The 21,336-nt window shown below is 42.6% G+C and overlaps 1 protein-coding gene across 1 annotated transcript in view; it reads left to right on the top strand.

Annotated features, from left to right (window-relative positions):
• LOC145409232 (neuronal acetylcholine receptor subunit alpha-7-like) overlaps nucleotides 1–21,336 on the top strand; it is a 421,705-nt gene that overhangs the window by 363,207 nt on the left and 37,162 nt on the right. Inside the window, exons 2-5 of the mRNA XM_080279715.1 lie at nucleotides 6,889–7,028; nucleotides 9,557–9,601; nucleotides 12,691–12,800; nucleotides 16,094–16,274. Coding sequence (XP_080135841.1) covers nucleotides 6,889–7,028; nucleotides 9,557–9,601; nucleotides 12,691–12,800; nucleotides 16,094–16,274 — 476 coding nt within the window. The remainder of the gene's footprint in view (nucleotides 1–6,888; nucleotides 7,029–9,556; nucleotides 9,602–12,690; nucleotides 12,801–16,093; nucleotides 16,275–21,336) is intronic.

Here is a 21,336-nt window from a genome sequence, read left to right on the forward strand (position 1 = left end):
GGGGAAGAGATTTGTTATGTCAAGATATAAGTGATTTTTTTTATACCGGTTCTGTCAGTATTCGAAATACTAGTGGTGGTGGTAGTAGTAGTAGTTGTTGTAGTTATTGAGGTTGTTGTTGTTGTAATTGTTGTATCTGAAGTAGGATAAACAAGAGCCTTAGTTAGTTCACAAACTTCTGAACTTTCAGTAAAGTTAAGAGATATACCAGTTAGGGTAACGAGGACGCACAAGTTGTGAATAAAAATATAACAATAAAAGTTTTCAGAGCCAAGAAAAAAAAAAGAGGGGGTCATTTGGGGCAGAAAAAAAAAACAGGGTAGTTGTTGCTGTGGAGAGAGTAAGAGTAATAGTGGTAGTGGCAATATTACCCCTGTCATGGTGGAGACAACTCTCATATTGTATTCCAACCAAAGCCAGCGATTTTATTCAGCTGAGAATTAGTCATAGGAGCCTTAGTGTACTGAAATGACCACCTGTTAACTCATTCATGATCGTAACAACTCTAGTATTGTATTCCAGCTAGCGTCAGATGAATTCATTCTACTGAGAGCCAAAGGAGCCGAAAGTGTTACTGTTAGTGAAGGAGGAGATATTTGTGTTGACAGTTGTCGAAAAAGTTAATTATAATGGAAAGAGCATGACAGCCATGATATATGCAGTAAAACTTGCATCTTACAGATAGATAGATAGATAAAATGATTAATAAATAAACTGGCTGATAGATTAACAGCCTGAGAGACTGGTGATAGACAGAGACAAAAAAATGGTTAGATAAACTTAAAGACAGACAGACAGACAGACAGACAGACAGACAGGCAGATAGATAGATAAATGAGTTAAACAGTGGCCACCACCACAACACTTTTTCTCACCCCCATATTCCTCTAACAGATGCCGTATAATCTGTGTTTTTGTCTTTTTTTGTGTGCGCTCTTCCCGTCCCTCTTTTTCTCGCATCTTTCCATCCTTTGGTTTGTTCCTTCCTTTCTACCTTCATTTCTTCTCTTCCCATTGTCTCACCAACTCGTTCTTTTCCACCTTCATTCCTGATATCTATCTTCCTTTCAGTGGTTCGTTCGTTTGTTCCATCCTTCCTTTCTTCTTCCCTTTCTTCTCTCACTCCTTTCGTTCCTTCTTTTTCTAATGTCTTTCCATCCTTTCCTGTTTCTCTCTTTCTTCTCTTTCCTACTTTCATCGTTCCTTGTTTATTGTTTGCGTCCTTCTTAATTCCCCTTCTTCTTCTTTCCTTCCATCAGTCCTTCCTTCCTTTCGTGATTCATTCCTTTCTATCATTCCTCTCTTCCATCCTTCCTTCCTTCCTTCTTTCCTTCCTTCTTTCCTTCCTTCCTTCCTTCCTTCTTTCCTTCCTTCCTTCCTTCCTTCTTTCCTTCCTTCATCACCAGCATCCACACCATCCTCATCCACAGATAACGATGGAGCTACACTTTTTTCCGCCTTCTACGTAACGTTATTAATTCCCTTCTCCTCTTTTCCATGTTTCATTTTTTTTTCTCATCCCGTCCTCATTTACTCATTTGTGTCGTATATTCTTTTCTTTCTTCTTTCTTTCCCATCTGCTTCCTTCTTTTCACCTTCCTTTCCATCCTGATTGTCTCATCTTCCTTCCTTCCTAGTTTCTTTTCTACTTCCATTCCTTCATTTGATTATCTTTTCACCTTACCTTTCTTCCTTCTCTACGTCCCTCCTTTCTGTAGTTCTCCTTTCATACCTCCGTCTGTCTGTCCATCACCACCACCCACGCCATCCCCTCTCTCTTCTCCTCCTATATAATTTCTTTCCTCCTTTTTTCTTCTGCATTCCCATCTTGCCTACCTGCCTTCCTTCCCTCTTTCTTTCCCTTCTTTGTTTCTCTCTTTTTCTTTCTCTTTCTTTTTTTTCTGTCTTCCTTCCTTTCTTCCACACTTCCTTCCCTCCTCCCTCCCTTCCTTTTTCCTCCAACCCTCTCCCTTTCCACCACCCAGACTATCATCTGTCTCCCTTCTCCCCCTATCTGAGTCACCATCTGAAGGTTCCTGAAAAATGAAGCTCTCTGCCTTTTTTATCTTCTCTTCTCTCCTTTGTTTTTGCTCTTTTTTCTCTTCTTATCCTCCCTCTCCTTTTCTCTGTTTTTCCTAATTCTCTTTCGTCTCTTCTCTCTCTTGTTTTATCATTTCCTTTTATTCTCTCTCTCTCTCTCTCTCTCTCTCTCTCTCTCTCTCTCTCTCTCTCTCTCTCTCTATATATATATATATATATATATATATGTCTTCTTCTTTTTCTTCTTCTTCCTCTTTCTTTTCTTCCTTCCTTCCTTCCTTCCTTCCTTCCCTCCCTTCTTTCCTTCCTTCCTTCCTTCCTTCCCTCCCTCCCTCCCTCCCTTTCCTTCCTTCCTTCCTTTCTTTCTTCCCTTCTTTCCTTTCCTCTATACACCATCAGCAACCACAACCCTGGAATACTGAAGAAACAGTCACTTCCCTCAACCCGGAAATCCTGCCCTCTTTCTCTTCCTTCTTTTTGCCCTTTCTCATTCCTCCCTCCCTCAGTCATTTCTCCCTTTTCTCCCCTCTCCTTTTTGCCTTACCTCCCTCCTTGGCTCCCTTCTCCTTTCTTGCTCTCCCTCCTTCCTTTCTCTTTTCACTCCCTCCCTCTCTTTTTCCTTGCTTCCCTCCATCCTCCTTTTTCTTCCGTAGAGATCTTGTTTTTTTTTCTTGTTTCATCATCCTTTCTTTGCCTTTCCCATGTTTTTCTCCTGCTTTTTTTCTATCCATGGAAAGGTGTGAGGGTCGTCTCACACCTTTCCCCTCCCTCTTGCCCTCCTTCATTTCCCTCATTTTCTTCCTTTTCCCTTCTTCCTCTCCCCTCTTCATTCATTTTCTCCTTTCTATCTCTTCATCCTTCCTCATACTTCCCTCTTTCTCTCCGCCCACTTTCTCTTTCTTCTTTCCTCTTAACTTCTTTCACCTTCCTGCCTCTTCCTCCTCTCTTCATCCACTCTCCTCTTTCTTCACATACTCTTTCTCTCCCTTAATCCTCCCATTCCTTCTTCCATCTTTCTTTCCTGTTTCCCCATTGTCCCTCTCTACCTTCTTTGCCTCTCCTTCTCCTCTATTCCTTTACTTCCTTCTTCTCTATTTTGTTTTCTTTTTTCGTCACCTTCCTTCTCCACTCTTCTCATTCCTTCCTTCCTTTCGTCTTCCGTCTTTCTCTGACAATTTTTTCTTCCTCTCTCATTTCTTCGCCTCTTCACTTTCTTCTCTTCTCCGTCTCCCTTTTTCTTTCTCTCTCTTCTTTCTTTGTTTTACTTCTTTCCCTCTCCCTCTCTGCTTTCTCCTCATTTCATTCATTTCTTTCTGCTTCCTCCTCCTCTCACCCTGCACTCTACCTTGCTCTGGATTCTCTTTCTCTCACCTCATCCTCTTTTCTCCCTCCTTTCTTCGTCTCTTCTCTCACTTTCCTCCTCTTCTTCCTCATTCCTTCCTACTTCTTATCTTCCTTCGTCGTCTCTTTCCTCTTTCTCCTCTCTCTCCTTCTTCACCCTTTTGGCTTATTGTTCTCCCATCATCGTTGCTTCTCTCTTTCTCTCTCCTTCTTTTCATCATTCTGTCCTCTGGCTCTCTCTGCTTTCTTCCCCTCTCTCTTTTCCTCCTCCTTCCTCTCTCCCTCCATGGACCTCTCTCTCTCTCTCTCACCCCCTTCCCTGCAGCGAGTCGACCATAAATTGAACCAGATCACTCTCGCCATCCATCACATCCCCTGCTGAGAGCAATGGTGGTAGTTGTGGTGGTTGTGGTGGCTGCCATGGTGGTGGTGGTGGTTGGGATGGTTGTTATGAGGGTAGTTGTGTTTATGGTAGTGGTAGTAGTTATGGATGGTGCTATTCATGGGAGGTGTACGGTAGCTGTGGTGGCAAGTCACGGGTGTGGTAGTGGTGATAGTTATGGTAGGTCTGGTTGTGACAGTTGTGGTAGTGGTGATTGGTGTAGCTTTGATGGCTGGTGCTGTTGTTAAGTCCAGTCTGTCTAGCCGAGCAGACCCATCAACCGTAGACAAATAACCGCCCTTGCAGAGGTGACCCGTGCAGTGACCCAGTGTTCCCTTGTGACAAACAACGCCTTGCCACAGCAAGGCGCGGGGAACATTGTTGAGGTTATGTTCCCGGATGGACTCCGCCCAGTTAACAGGGACACCACAGTAGGATCCACATCATCCCGCTGTTTAGTTATAGGGTTGTCACTCTGCGATGAAAATGGTTTCCTGTGTTACAGGAAACCAGTAGGCTTGTTGCTCAGTTTAGATCCACGCTGCAGTCTGTGAGGGATGGCCACGACAAAAGGTCCTCCAGGCGTTTCTTTCTATCCCTACTTAATAGCATCCCCCCCCCTTTCGTTCCCATCACCATCTTTGTACATATTCACCACCAACACCACCACCATAATCATCATCATCATCATCATCATCATTGTTCCAGTGAATTGAGGAGAAACGATTGTAGTCCCAGAACATGTAAAATTTCAGCCCAACTTTTAAATTAGAACTCCCTTGGAACCAGGTGAAAAATTGCTGTCAAAACTCCTGGGAAATTTATGCAGTGAAAACATTAGCCTTCGTAACGTGAGGGTTTTTCTGACGGTAATAAGAAAATAAGCAAAACGGAAAACTCGTACATTTTGTTTTATCGGACGTGTTTGTATTACCGAAAGAAAGGATGTGAAAACCTGCTTAGCTGTTGAGTTTTGAAGTTTACTTGGAACGAAGCCCGAGCAGCTTCTAGATACACGATGCTTTTATTTCGTAAGTTTTCTGTTCATTGAGGAGTATGGATGTGTTTTGCTTCTTTTAAATCAGTGCTTTTGTTTGTGCTTCATTTGTTTCCTCATTTTATTACTTAATTCCCCTCTCCCTCCTTCACTACGTCCTGTGTATATGTTCACTTCTTGTTACTCGCTTTTTAATTTTTTTTTTTTATCTCCATTCATACTTTTGCTCTCTCCGTTTCTTCTTTCCTCAGCTTTCGGTAGATATTTTTCCATAGGCTTCTTTTTTCTTCTTAGCTGCGTAGTTTGGAGAGTGCGAGTAGCTTCAGAATGTACTATAGAAGTCATTATGTTTTCAGGTGTCGTATTAGCCGAGAGGAATGGCGGCATATTATCTTTTTTGTTTTGTAAAGAAAATCTAATCTTATTGCAAACAATTTTTTCATCTCCCTTTTTCCCTACTTTTTTCCATCACTCACCCTACCCTTCTTCCCTCTTTCGCCACGTAAATGTGTCCATACATACATATATATATATATATATATATATATATGTGTGTGTGTGTGTGTGTGTGTGTGTGTGTGTGTGTGTGTGTGTGTGTGTGTGTGTGCGTGCGTGCGTGCGTGCGTGCGCGCCCTGCTTCCATACTTCCATCCTTCTCCATCTCATTTTATTGTCCATTTTTTTTTTCCCAATAATCCACCAAATACGCATCTTCTCTCACTCTCCAAAACTTACGACTCTCTTCTTCCTTGCCCTCCTGCTCCTTCCTCCTTGCACAACTCACGTGCTGTCCCTCCTGCTATATTCTATGTTCTGCTGCTCATTCTCTCTCCCTTTTTCACTCTTCTGCATTTCTCTTATTTCCTTTCTTTTTCTCGTCTTTCCCCCTTTTTTCTCCTGCATCTTCTTTCTCTACTTTTTCTCTCCCATCTCCCATCTTTATCTTTCCTTTCTCCTTTTCACCTTGCCGTAATTTGTTCCCTCTCTCCTTCCATCTCCTTATCTCACGCCCCCATTTATTTTTTCCCCTTTTGTATCCCTTCCTTCTCTCTCCTTTCCATCCAGTTTTATTTTGTGCATGTTAATGTGGAAGTGCTGGAGAGCATTAGCAGAAGTGTCTTGATGTGATTTGGTCATGTGAAGAGAAGAATATATATATATATATATATATATATATATATATATATATATATATATATATATATATAGTAAACAGATGGGGACTTACTTTCCCATTCCCAGTTTAAGTTTTGAGCAGAATGGAGTGAAATGTGACTGAGAGTTAAAAACAACAAATAAAAAAGCTAAGATTTTTTTGTTTTAACTAATGATGTGTGGTTGCAATAACATCTGTGCATTATTTCCAAAAAGCAAGGTGTTTTTGTTCCGTTTCAACTTGTTAATATGCTGGCAATAGTGTGTCGGGGAAAGCTTTGTAAAACTTTCTTCTGTTCGATTTTTACCAAGTTCATGCATTTTGAATTTTCACTGTAACAAGTTTACCCCAGCAGATAACCATGTTACAGGCCAATCGGTCTCCTGTTATCGGTTTTTCCTACAACATTTTCACAAACCTCCACACTTCTCTAACTTCCCCACTTCTCAAATCTGCACATCTGTACCCTAACCATCACATCTTTAGCCTTCACTCATCGCTTCTGTAATCTTCACTTCTCAAACCTAACTGCTACATCTCCAACCTTCACTCCTCACTTCTATTATCTCCACTTCTCTACTCTAACTACCACTTCACTTTCCATCATTCCTCTAAGTACCATGCCGCCATGATCAGTTTCTTTAATCAGTCAGTCAGTCTGGTAAATTGTTCTAGCGTCCACTACTCCACATCCTTAACTTCAACCTTTCTAATCTTCAAGTGTCTGTCCAATCCTAATCTAGCCATATCTAGCCTAATCTAGCATCCACTACCCTTCTTTGGCCTCGACATCTCCAATCCACGTCACAAACCTCCACTCCACTTTTTTATCCTCCACTTCTCTAACTACCATCTCTCTAACCTCCACCATCCTAACCACTACCTCTCTAACTACCACGTCTCTAACCACCACCATCCTAACCACTACCTCTCTAACTACCACCTCGCTAACCTCCACGTCTCTTCCCGAAGGCTGCCTTCCGGGGTACCACGAGCGGCGCCTGCTGAACGACCTGCTGAAGGATTACAACAAGCTGGAGAGACCCACCAACAACGAGTCCTCCGCCATCGTTGTCAAGCTGGGCCTCACGTTGCAGCAGATTATCAATGTGGTAAGTGCGAGTGGGGAGAGCAGGTGTCAGGGGGTTAGGGGAGTGATGAGAAGATTGGATTGGTGAGTGGGAGTGGGAGAGAGGGTCCTGGAGAATAGTCAAGCTCGGCCTCACACTATTGTAAATTATGAGTGGTGAACTGGAGTGGGAAGTGAGGCAGGGTTAAAGAATTGATGCGGTAGTATAGTTCAAGGTATAGCTCAAGATTTTCTCAACCTTCCATATAAACATCCGATAAATATAGCTGTTATAAATAAAAAATTATCATTCTTATGTACAGCTGATAATTCTCGATCATTAATCCTCTCTGTCTTTCCCTCTGCCTATGACCTTCAGTCTTATCGGCTTAATGTATTCAGTCTCCATGAAATTTTTGGATACTGAGATTTGTCCTTTTTTCTGTTTAACTATCCTTGAATGGAACCAAGTTCATAAACTTTCATCCTTTGGGCCCTCTTTTATGATGAATAAAAGTCAAAGGCCAGAGGTCAGCTGGAGAGAGAGAGAGAGAGAGAGAGAGAGAGAGAGAGAGAGAGAGAGAGGAGGGTTCTGTATGCCTCTTGAGAATTTTTTCATCAATGCCTATTCCCCTTTCTGAAAGCTCACCCTCTCTCCAGAAAGAATGGATGCTACTAATAAGCATTATAAATATACGGTATACAGTATGTACGATTTGTATGAAGTATCAGAAGCTTGGATTCTTTTTAGAGAGAATACTAATGAACAACCTGTGAATATAAATACTAATAAACTTCCTCTGAGTATTACACCCAAATGCCAGAATTAAAATAACTGGTATTAATCTCGACAAACGTGATGAGAGAACTGGTGTTTTCCCCTCCCTGGAGTGATAATACAGGAGTGCTTTCATTGCTCTCATCAAGGCGCGTGACGCAAAAAATGTCTTGCAAAATTAAGTTCTTTGAAGTGTGTGTACCGACGGAGATCAAGATTGCACCGATTTTAAGCTAATCTTGAGTTAAATCGGATTGTATAATTTTGATGACAGATCAGACTTTATACTCGTCCTCAGTTAGCGTTTATAATTATGAAAGTTTGTATAATTTTTTTTTCTTTTTAACCCCTTCACTACGAGGACGTCTCAAGGTACAGAAATGAGGAATCTTAGGATCAGACTTTATATCCATCTCATTTCAGACTCAGACTTTACATCGATCTCGTCTCTGGGTCAGACTTAGCATCCACCACGTCTCAGGTCCAGACTTTATATCCATCTTGTGTCAGGATCAAACTTCACATCCATCTCGTCTCAGTTCTAGACGTTAGATTCATCTCGTCCCGGGATCAGACTTTGTATGCATCTCGTCTCAGGATCAGACTTACATCCATATCATATCAGGATCAGTCTTTATATCCATCCCGTTCCCTCCTCCCATCTCATCCCTTCCCAATCCATCTCCCTTCTCACCGAACACCCTCTGCTCTCCTCCCTTTACTTTCTTACCTCCTCCTCTCACCCTCTCCCCCTTCGCCCGACTCCCTCATCACATCCGTCTGTTCCATTCCCTCTCATCACCTCCATCTGTTCCATCCTCTCTTCTCCCCGTTTTCCTTTCCTCTCGTCTTCTTTCACCGTCTCCTCCAGTCCCTTCTCCCTCCACCTCATCCTCCTCCTGTCTCTCCCTGTCAGTTCTCCTCCCCTCACCTCCTCTCCTCCTCCAGTCTCTCCCCTTCCCCTCCTCTCCCCTCCCCTCCCCTCCCTCTCTTGTCTCTCCCCTCCACCTCTCTTCCCCTCCCTCTCCCCCTTCGCATTGCACACCCTCCAGAGACATACCATTCATTCCCCATTGTTGTGTGGATAATGGAAAGTTCATACTTGGGACTAAGGTGAGTGATTTAGAGAGAGAGAGGGGGAGAGTGAGAAGAGGAAAGTAAAGAAAAATTTGAATGAAATTTTTGAAAGAGATGAGGAAAGGAGAAGCAAGGTTGGGAAATGCCTGTATATAAAGCCCCTTTTCAGACTTTCTCCTTAATCCCCATTCCCCATTCCCAAGCCCATCTCCTCCTTAGAATGATCGGCTCGTCAATGCTCTTATTGTGCAAAGTTTGGGGAGTGGTAATCTCGTTCGCACAAAGTATTACGGTTTTTGTCATGTGCTGATGAGGCGGAGAGGGGAAGTGCTCCTCTCTCTCTCTCTCTCTCTCTCTCTCTGACGATATTAATATATCTAAACTTTCCGAAGTAAATTTTCCTACCGGAATATTTGGAATGTAAAATGAAAAGCTACTTTCATTTTCTGTGTGTGTGTGTGTGTGTGTGTGTGTGTGCGTGCGTGCGTGCGTTCGTGCTTTTTCAACCCACTCGTTTCTTATATACTGCCTGACAGAGCAAGTCTGTACTCTTTATTATGTGTCTGTGTCCTGTTATTGAAATATACTGTCATTCTTTCACATGCTAATAAACTGAATTAATAAGTAACTTTAATATGCCATTCTTGAAATATTTCAATGAGCAATTTTTTGCTTTTCGTTAATATAAGCTATTAATAAGTATTTTTTCTTTTCAGGATGAGAAAAATCAGATTCTTACAACGAACGTCTGGTTGAATTTTGTAAGTATAGTTTGTATCTTGGATGTGTGTGTGTGTGTGTGTGTGTGTGTGTGTGTGTGTGTGTGCGCCCTTAGTGCTACAGTGCATAGTCTTGATGGACTCCCTCATTACATGTTTAATATGTACTAATTACACCGAACCTCCCCATACCTAATTCAACTTCACCTAACTTACACCAACCCAACCAAATCAAAACCGACCTAATTTAACCCAGACTCAACTAATCTCTCCATACGTGATCTTATCAAACCCCACCCAACCTAGAATGATCTAATCCAGCCTAAATTAACCCTACCTAGTCTAACTTAGCCTCACCTAGGTTATATAATCTTATAAATTAGACTTATCGTATTTTCGTATGTGTAAATAGGCTGTGTATCTGTCCTTTACTTGTATTAGTAAGAATAATTAACTTTAATCTTATATTATTTTTTCATTTTTCTCTTTTTCTTTCTCTCTCAACTTCCCACAACAAGGAAGTCAGAATCCTTCACCTCAAAGCCTCTGGTCCACACACTGCTCTCTCCCCCTCCCAACCTTTGTCCGCCAATCGTGTTCGACCTGCCATGCAGCGAATGGATTTTATCGCTCCCATTCCGGCGGGCAGCTGTTATCAGTCTCGCCCACAACTTTTTGCCTGAGAGCGAGGGACCTGAGCAGATAGCCTTGCTCAAGCGGACATTGGAGGTCGTCCATGATTTTCTGTATGGTTTGCATTTTTTTCTCTGCTTTGCGTTTAATTTCCGATTTGATAGTTGGAGTTGTTGTTTTCTCTCTTATTTTTCCTGCCTGGCTGTATTTTTTTGGTCTTGTTACATTTTGCCTTTTTTTTTTAAATTTAGTCCGGTTTCAATTTTTTAAAATTTATATATGGTTTTAATCTTGTTTTGACATATAAATGGTCGTGATTACTTTTTTATTTGAGGTTTTCATTACTGTATTTATTTTTCAGATCCAATTTTATTTTTTATTATCTAGTTACGCTTCTCAGTATCTAGTATTATTAATTTTTGATTTGGCCTGCTGCAGTAATCCTGTGTTCTTATGTTCCTACACTTCAAAGGCTGTGATATGTGCCTGGATGATACCGTTACCATTTACTTAAGTAGACTGTCCTTTTATGTACCGCCATCCCCTCCGGGAATAAGGCACTTGGCTTTAGGTAGGTAGATAGACAGTTAGACGGATAGACAGATTATTCTTCCCATGCATTTGTTATTAAACACGCTATCAACCAGAGGTATTATTGGTAGCTTTATCAGGGGTCTGTAGATGAATGTTTCAAAATCCTGCTTTACGCCATCATAATAAATTATAAACGTTCATCCCGTTTTCAGAGCCCATCTGCTTTCCCCAGTCCCCTTCGGTCATTCTTGAAATGCGATATGATGATAAAAAAGGAAAAAATATGAGAAAAAGGGAAGAGGGAGTATAAGGGAGAGAAGGAGGTTGGTTAGAGTTATGGGGAGGAAAGATTAAAGTTGGGAAGGAAGGGGAAGGAATTGAGAAGAAGGATTATCAGGGTAGGAAGGGGGGAGAATAAGGGGAGGTAAAAGTAAAGAAGGAATGATGGGGAAAGAAGGAGGAAGATGGACTGTAAGGGGGTGGAAGGGGAGGGGAAAGTTGTGGGTAGGAAAGGGGAAGCTAAAAGTGGACAAACAAGCGAGCCCAATTACATGCTAATGCCCACACTGTAGCCCAGGGGGACACCCCGAATAATTGGAGGAAAGCGGAGCTTTATGAGAGTGCAGAGCAAACGTGTGTGTGTGTGTGTGTGTGTGTGTGTGTGTGTGTGTGTGTGCTTGCTTTTGTGTGTGTGTGTGTGTCCCCTACTATAGGTAGTTTCAAAGGGTTATAACTCCTACTTTATTGCCCACGTTCTTGCCCCATTACACGGAATAAAGAGTACTACACACGCACCTCTAGCGTATCGTAAAAGACGAGTAAGATCAGTATTTATAGACTTTCCTAAGCTTGAGCTGTGTATACGACAGATTAAATATACTTAGCCTTTGACTTCACTAGCATAGCTACAAATTATTTCCAGTCAAACTAGAGTGAACATTAACCTGACAAAATGCAACCTAACAAACTCCATAGCTTTTATGGAGACTTGATCATCATAAGATTTATTTAGGATCTTTTATACATACGACCATAAGAGCGACGGGAAAACTAGGGACTTTGCTTCCCCCTCCCTTCTTGTATTGACGTAGGGGTGTGGTGGTCCCATTGCCCGACAGTTACATTACAGGCAGCCTTGTAGCTCCTATGGCACAGGAAGGAAGGGATCGGATTATACAGTCAGGGATAAAACCTGTTCCATTGAACCTACATCACGTCTGTGGCTTATCCGTCACTCTCCTTCGTGATGTGTTATATCAGATAGAGTAATGAAGTGTTTTCCCATATTGCAGAAGTATTTTATTTTTTACATGACTTACTACTGTATTTTACACTTTTAAATTTCATCAGTTTTTGCATTTTTTTCTTCTTACAATTTTCTCTGCGTCACACTGCCCATTGAACTGATATTACTAACAGGGGAATAGAGTAGGTCTGATCTTCATTTATCTATAATTGGTGTTTGTAGTCCTACCATTTCGCTCTAGAAATGCGTGTTCAGTGAAAAGTTTTCTTTTCAAGCATTCCTTTTTTTTTTTTTTACCGCCTTACTCATTTGTATCCTAATGTATCTCTATATTTACCGAAATACCTTTTATCTGTTAGTTTTTGCGACTGCTTGTCCACACACACACACACACACACACACACACACACACACACACACACACACACACACACACACACACACACACACACACACACACAAAGGAGGGAGGGAGGGGGGGAAATACCAAATATGGGCTCATTTTCCAATTTCCTTCCAGAGTCTGACTTCCGTCCGTATCGTTTCAGGAACTAACAAACCACAAGAAGGGGCAAAGTATATGGCTCCGTTTTCTAATAAACGTCCTTGGTTTTTCAACTTCAGAAAAGTGAAAAGACGAGAATTCACGAAATAAGACCCAATATTCAAATCACTCTCTCTTTGACATATTATCTAACCTCCATCTTTATTGTTTCAGGAATGGACGGACCACAACCTACGCTGGAATGAGTCCGAGTACGGTGGAGTGACAGACCTGCGCATCCCTCCCAAGTACCTGTGGACGCCAGACGTGCTCATGTACAACAGGTAAGAGAGGCGGGGGATAGGGAGGCTGGGGAGGGAGGGAAAGCACGGGTGAGAGTGAGGAAGGAAAGGGGGACGAAAGGGAAGGAGGGAAGGCATGGTGAGAGGGGAGAAGGAAAGGGGGACGAAGGGGAAGGAGGGAGGGCATGGGTGAAAGAAAAGGCATTACTGAGAGGGAGAGAGAAAAGGAGGAGGAAGGGGAAGGAGGGAGGAAAGAAGGAGGTAGGGTATAATGGAGAGGCATGAGTGAGAGCGAGACAGGAAAGAGGTAGAAAGGGAATGGAGGTCTGGGAAGGGAGACTAGTGGTACAGAAAAGCAAAGGAGACAAAGAGGCAACCATGGGTGAAAAAGGTAGGAAAGAGGGAGTGGTGGGGGAGGAATAAGGTGAGGGAGGTATGGATGGAAGAGACTGGAGAGAGAGAGAGAGGCTGGAAGGAGGAGGCATAGGTGAGGGAAGGAAGGCAGGGAAAGAAAGGCAGGAAGAGGGAGAAGAAAAAGAGAGGGAGAGAGGAAGGAAGAAGGGAGAGGCAGGAAGAGGGGAAATGCAGGGAGAGAGAGACAGGAATAGGAAGACAGGGAGACGAGGGCAGGGAGAGGGAGGCAGGAAAAGGGGAATGCAGGGAGAGGGAGGCAGAAACAGAAGTAGGCAGGCAAGGGGAGACATGAAGAGGGAGAAATGTAGGGAGAGGGAGGAAGGATGACAGAGGCATAAATGTGAGAGGCAAGAAAGGGAGAGGGAGGCTTGAAGAGAGAGACATTCCTATCATCCCAAATTCACCCCGTCATTCCCATCTTTCGGCGTCTTCCTTCCTTTTTCTTTCCCGTTTTTTTTTTTTTTTCATCATCTCCTTTCCCTTTTTCCCACTCATTCCCAATCTTCTCACACTCCTTTTAATTAATTTATCGCATCCCCAGGTCATGATAAGAAGTTTTTGTCCAACTCCTTCTTTTCACTGCGGAGAGAGAGAGAGAACAGAGAAGTCGTTATGCCTAAGAGAGAATTTTATTAAGTACTCCTTTCATCTTTAAATTGTCTATCTTGCGAGTTTGGTGGGTACATGTCGTACGAATAATGCATGTATACGTACATAGGGAATGAATATAGATAAATAGTAAGGTTGTTGATTCTCTCTCTCTCTCTCTCTCTCTCTCTCTCTCTCTCTTCTCTCTCTCTCTTCTCTCTCTCTCTCTCTCTCTTCTCTCTCTCTCTCTCTCTCTCTCTCTCTCTCTTCTCTCTCTCTCTCTCTCTCTCTCTCTCTCTCTCTCTACTGTTTATTGCTTGATGCCGTATCCTGCGAGTAGTGGCCTCAACAAGGACTTTCGTGTGTTTCTGACCCTCTTAAGCAACAACCGCTCGTCACACCACTTTATTCTCCTTACATACTATCGCACCCTCTCTCTCCATCTCGTTTTTGGTCTCTTTCTCCGGTTTCTCATCCCAGCCACGGCACTTGCACACGTTCCTAGTCAGTCTTTTATTCTTCATTCGCTCCCCATGAACAAACTCCCGCAGTGTTGAATGTTTTCTTTTCTTCTCACAAGATAAGCCTCTGCACTAATATAACTTGGCATTAACTATGATAACTCTGACAACTTTTACATCTTATGCTGTAGTCTTACTCAGGAAATAAAGTCACATTGAAAACGGTGAAGAAAATCTGCAATCTTGGTAGTTTTACGGCAGTTTGCGGCTTAGACCTTCATCTTCTTTCCTCTTTTTTTGAAAATACTTTTTTTTATGATCCCGCGGACTTCTCTGTCCTGGAATAATATACGAATTCGTGTTTTATTGCTCGTTACTCATAATGGAATGGAGATTAAGTCTGAGATCATGCGGTGTGGACATATTCAGAGGTGGTTTATAGTCTGGTGTGGTGGGAAGGTCAAGGTGAATGCACTGCTGCACAGTCGGGTAATTTGCATGCATGTCTTAATTCGCTCCGACAAGGAGAGTATGTTGGTGTTTGTGTGTTTGTTCTTTTGTTTGACTGTTAGCAGGATTACTCAAAAACTAAAAGAGAGATATGGACCAGATTCTGTGGGTAGATAGCCCATGTCCCAGGGAACAGTCGATTAATTTGGGGGACCGATCCGGATCGTATTACGGATTCTGGATCAGGAAAACATCTTTTGGTAAAACCCCAATCAGTGATGGGAAAACCTGACTCATTATGAATATTGGTTTGGAAATTACGTTGCCCTTGTCGGAGAGATGTGCTCCACTGAGTGCCCCTCTAGTTTTTTACGCACCTGCAATGATAGCATTCGCTCGTAAGAATAAAGTCACAGTTTTCTCACGCATGCTATAGCTTTTTTGGTACTGTAGTGCTTTAATTGATGAGCGATTATAGCTTTCATACTGTTTTACAATCTTCGTCGGGGGATTCGGCGCAGGAATCATAGCGTTGGATATACAAGTAAAAGGAGGAATGCAGTTTGTTCATTTACACTTGCCTTTCGATGCCGCTTTCCTAATTATGCTTGCCTGCTCATTAAGTCACGGGTTTCTCGCACAATATGAGCTTCTCTGCTTTACTTTATCTTCCGTATGAGAACGGGAATACAGTAAATGAAACAGCTATATTCATCTTTTTTTTTTTTTTATCTTTATTGTTATTACTATTGTTGTTTACATTTTCGTCGTTGTTTTCGTCTTCCATATCATCATCATCATCATCTTCTTCCGCTCTACCTTTCTTCCTTTTTCTTTTCCTTTTCCTTATCTCATTTACTTTTATCATCACCATCATCATTCCCTTGCTTCTCCTATTCCTAATCCTAATCCTAATCTTAACCATAATCCTGCTTCCTAAATCCTTTCTGGTACGTCTCATCATCGTTGTAAACTTTTCCTCCTCATCCTCATCCTCATCCTTCCTAAGAATTCCTCTGACGTGACAGGAAAAAGTAATTCTTGGGTTAGCACCTAGTTCCGTCTCGTAATAACTTCGCATCGCCTCCCTAGTTCTCGAGTTTGAGGGTGTAGGGGGAGGGGCTAGGGAGGGATGAAGATTTCTTACTCGTTTATCACACTAGGGGAGAGAGAGAGAGAGAGAGAGAGAATCAACCGTGTGGGTCAGGTTGGATTGGATTAGACTAAATTGGGTTAGAAGCATGAATATCACTGAGGAGGAATCAAATGAAAAATCTAATCCACATCTCTCCACAACCAGCACAGTCGAGGATTAATTCGGTTAGAGTACTGTGGGTTGGATTAGGTTAGTTTGGATTAGGAACATCAGCATCACAGTGAAAGTCAAAAATCAATATCTGATCCACATCTCTCCACTCTCAGCGCAGACGAGGGTTTCTCCAGTACCTACCCGACCAACGTGGTGGTAGCCAGCAATGGGCTCTGCACCCATATACCACCAGGCATCTTCCTCTCCACCTGCCGCATAGATATCACATGGTATCCCTTCGACGATCAGAAGTGCAAGATGAAATTCGGCTCCTGGACGTATGATTCTGCTAAGGTAAGTTTCTGTTTTGTTTTGTTTTGTTTTGTCTTTCTCCTTTTTGTTTTTCCTTCTCTACTTGCCGCATAGACATCAAATGGTCCTCTTTCAGTGATCAGAAGTACAAATAAAACTCGGCTCCTGGACTTACGATTCGGCTATGGTAGACTTTCGATGTTTCTCCCTATTATCTTTCTTTTCTTCTCTCTGTCCTTTTTTTGATGTTATCAGTCACCTGCTTCAGATTCTGTACCTCGTCATTTTTAATCGTCTCTTGCTGTGGTTATGTTTTCCTTTTTGTTGTCGTTCGTCTCTTCGGAGTTTTGTTTTTTGATTCGTCACGGTTCTTGCTTTTCTGTTTGTCCTTCATTTTCACCAGTCACATGGACATCACATGGTACCCCATCGATGATCAGAAATGTAAGATGATTTTCGATTCCTACTAACATACGAGTCGGCTAGGATAATTCGGTGGGTTCTGAGCTTTCCGTTTCTCAAAGTCGTACAACAGTAAAATATGCCAAAACTAGAGAAACGAAACAAAAAAGGACCCGGACTCAAGATAAAAACGGAAAAAGGCACACACTCGTACACGATAAAACACACACACACACACACACACACACACACACACACACACACACACACACACACACACACACACACACACACACACACACACACACACACTGACAGCCACAGGAATAAAAACAACAAAATGACCGAAAAATGCCCTATCACTAACATGAATAATTCACGAACAGAAACTCGAATTATGTTAAAAAGCAAAACACACACACACACACACACACACACACACACACACACACACACACACACACACACACACACACACACACACACACACACACACACACACACACACACACACACACACACACACACACACACACACACACACACACACACATGTAAGCACGTCACACCTGAAGCGGACCGTGCCAAAAACTGACAGACAGACAGCAAAATAGACAGGCGGACAGACGGGCGGAAGACAGACTCGACGGGTCAGGGGAGAGGCAAAACTGGGGGAATTATTTTGATTTAGAAGCCCTATACTTTTGCAGTCTGGGCTATTTTGATTTTGAGATTACACACAGGATGACTGGGGAGTTGACTTAAATATGAGTTTGTGTATAGTTTGCCGGTCAAAGCTACTTATATTTTGAGCTTGACCCAAACAAGGATTTTTTTTTTTTTTTAGTTATAACAGTGGCTTTTGCTGTTGTAGAATGATGCTGGTGTTTTGGTGGTGGTAGTTGTAGTGGTAAGGTTCACTGATGTGGCATATATATATATATATATATATATATATATATATATATATATATATATATATATATATAATATCTTTCACTTTTAGCAGCAAGTGGAGTTAATGAACCGTCACCGTCACTCATGCTCATGTTGTCACTGCTTTCTTCCTACATCACCCTCACTATGCCTCACCCTCATCCTGCCTTACCCACACTCTGCCCTCCCATCATCCTCCCTCATCCTCACTCTGCTTCACGCTCGGGGAGGTTCGAGGGGCAGGGAGAGAGAGAAGGAAGGGAACGTATAATTGTGAAACTAAGCCAACATGCACATACATCCCAATAATGCACACGCATATATAAGCATTTAGCCACAAACAAACAGCGCTATTTTGTCTATTATTCTCAGCAAGGCAGAACGACCAAATGCATAAGTAAACATGGAGGACGATATATATATATACATTCACTGAAACATTGCTGCTTAGTTTGTTGTTGCAGTTTAATACATGTTCGAGGGGGATGTTTATTTACAGTGGGGTCCCTGACAGAGTTGGGACAGGAGTGAATGATGGGGTGAGGTTATTACAGTGTGGATGATGAGCGAAAAACAGACAGACGGCTAGGCAGATAATAAGAGGTGGGAGAGATAAAGAATGTGTGTGTGTGTGTGTGTGTGTGTGTGTGTGTGTGTGTGTGTGTGTGTGTGTGTGTGTGTGTGTGTGTGTGTGTGTGTGTGTGTGTGTGTGTGTGTGTGTGTGTGAGTGTGTGCGTGTGTGTGTGCGTGTGTGTGTGGGCGCGCCCACACACACACACACACACACACACACACACATTTATCAATACGAGAGAGAGAGAAGGAGCGACGCATACTGGTACATTCACTGCCCCTCCCTCAACTCCATGTTCCCCAAGTTCCCAGCTAGGAAACACGGCTAATGCATTGCCTCAAGCGGCTCTACACACATATCATTTTTTCTTGTTTTCGTCGTATTCAGCGGGATGGGAGTAGGGGGGAATTCGAGGAAAAAAATACACATTATCATTTTCCTTCTTTCGTAGTCATCTCCCTGACCCTCTTTTCCTACTTCCTCAGTCATCATATCGTTTTGTTTTCTTTATTGTTATCATTTTCTTTCTCGCTTAATTTCACGTCCATCGCTCCTCATTAAACGGGGAGATGTAAACGAGGGATGAGTGTAAATGGAAGAGAAAGAGGAAAGTCTGAAAAACAGAGAATGAGGGCGCCTGGGCGACGTAATCTAGCGTTCATATGTAACACTCTCTCTCTCTCTGATTGTCGGACAGATCCGCGAAACTATATTTGAAAAGAAATCCAGCCACGGTACAAGGTCCGATATATTCAATTCACAGGCGAAATGGATGTTGACGTTGGGAAAGGAAGGTGGAGAACAAGTTGCCATGGAGGAGGAGTGAAGTGGAAAGGTGTTATATAGACATTCAGACCTCACAGGGCATTCAGGGAGACGAACGAGTTATGATAGAGAGTAAAATAGAAGACTGTTTCACAGACCATACAGACCTCACAGCCCATTCAAAGAAAGGAAAACGAATTATGATAGAGCTGAATTGAAGTGGAAGGGTGTTACATAGACCAGACAGACCTAACAAGTCACTTAGGGAGGTGAACGAGCTATAACTGTGGGGGGAGTGAAGGGGAAAGGGTGTTTCATGGGTTAGATAGATTACAAATAATCCCCATTAGAGGCCACCCCAAGAGGGGAATCACACCCACCGCGAGCCGATACTTACTTAGCGCGGCTTGGAATATGGCCTTGACCTTGACCTACTTTCACCAATTTCGAACCCATAAGAGATTTTCATCCGTACTACACACCTGTAAATTATTGCGATGATATCTTGAACGGTTGCGAAGTTATCGTGCTGACAGACACACAGATGCACAGGCTGACAAACAAGCTGAAAACAATACTCGTAGGAGATTTACATCCCTACTACTTACTTGTAAGATTCTGTGATCGATATCTTGAGCGATGGCGAAGTTATCGTGGTAACAAACACACAGACCTTAACCTACTTTCACCTGTTTCGAACTCGTGGTCGGTTTTTATCCCAATTATACACCTGTGAAATTGTGTGGTGAAATCTTGAGCGGTTGCAAAGTTATCGTGCTAACAAACCCACACATGTAAGACATGTGGCAAGTCTCGCAGTCATGGAACTAAGTAAAAGTACTGTTTTGTAAGAGACTTGGATAAAAAAGATGAAAACTTTGTTCACCCCCCCGTCTCCTTTCTTGTTAGTCACTAAAGCTTTTTCCTCCCATATGAATTCCCAAGTCTGAAGGATCTTAAAAGTCTGTCTATCTATCTATCTATTGCCAGACGCCTCAATCCCGTTTGGGGTGGCCACAAACAAATCGCCTCCAAGTCGCCCTGTCCCCCGCCATTTCACTCCCCTGCTCCCAACTCACACCCCCCTCTCTCATATACCTCTCCACCCCATCTCTCCATCTCATCCTCGGCCTCCCCCTCCCTCTTTCCCCCTCCACCTCACTCACATACACTCTCTTCGTCAGTCTTTCACCCTTCATCCTCTCCACATGGCGAAACCACCTCAGTGTGTTCCTCATAACGCTTCCTATCACATCCACATCAACACCACAACGCTCCTTTATATCCTCATTCGTCAGCCTGTCTCTCCATGTGACTCCACAGGCTCCTCTTAAATAACTCATTTCCACGGCTCTCACTCTTGACTTGTGTCCTTCCAACAACGTCCAAGCTTCACTTCCGTACGTTAGAGTTGGTATCACAATACTGTCATGTAGTAACTTTTTCACTTCCATGCTCACTTCCCTGTTTCTTATCACTGCGTTCAAAGAACCAGCAACCTTTCTTCCCTGCTGTACCCTTTCAAGCACTTCACCCTCCAAACCTCCATCCTTACTCATCACACTACCCAAGTACTTAAACGTACTCACATTTTCCAATTCCTCACCATCCAACCTCGCTGTACATTCACTGACTTCACCTCTCTCAAAGACCATCACTTTACTCTTCCCTACATTCACCTTTAGATTCCGTTTCTTACACACTCTCTCAAACTCATCCACCAAGCCTTGCAGCTCCCCTTCGTCTTCACCCAACAACACGGTATCATCTGCAAACAACAGTACAGGGAGTTTCCAAACACTATCCTCTCTCACCAGGGCCACTCCAACATCCACTACCCTACCTTGTACCTCTTTTATTACCCCATCCATGGACAGATTGAACAACCATGGAGACATGACACATCCCTGTTTCAACCCAACTTTCAAAGAGAAAAATTCACTTAGTTCACCATCCACATGCACTGCAGCCTTCGCACCATCGTACATATTCTTCACAGCATTCAACAACTTTTGTTAATTCTTAAAGCCTTAGTATTTGGCGTTATCTGAACCTTGTCAGTACAAAGGTTTATTTTCTGTCTTGACTAAAATTTGAAACAAAAAATAATGGGCTAAAAATAAGACATACCACTCAAAGTGTTTAGCTTATGGGGAGATCTTTTTTCAGTGGAACACTTCTTATCTAAGCTGACCAGAATCGTCTGAATGAAAAAGCTACAATCGTCAGGAGGTAGTAAGAATTACCTGTTGTAAAAGCGGGGGGGGGGGATCTTAAATCGTTTGAGTTAGAATTAACAGAAAATTGAAAAAAAAAAAAATCGAATGAACTCAAGAAAACTTCAACGAGAAATTTTAGCCAACAAAATCCGAACGCAATGGCGGACTGCAGCTTTGTGGTTTTAGGAAATATTTACCGGAAAGGAAA

The sequence above is a fragment of the Coenobita brevimanus genome, chromosome 80 (genome assembly GCF_032717465.1).
Source record: "Coenobita brevimanus isolate Jiangsu-jjx chromosome 80, ASM3271746v2, whole genome shotgun sequence".
Lineage (NCBI taxonomy): Eukaryota > Metazoa > Arthropoda > Malacostraca > Decapoda > Coenobitidae > Coenobita > Coenobita brevimanus.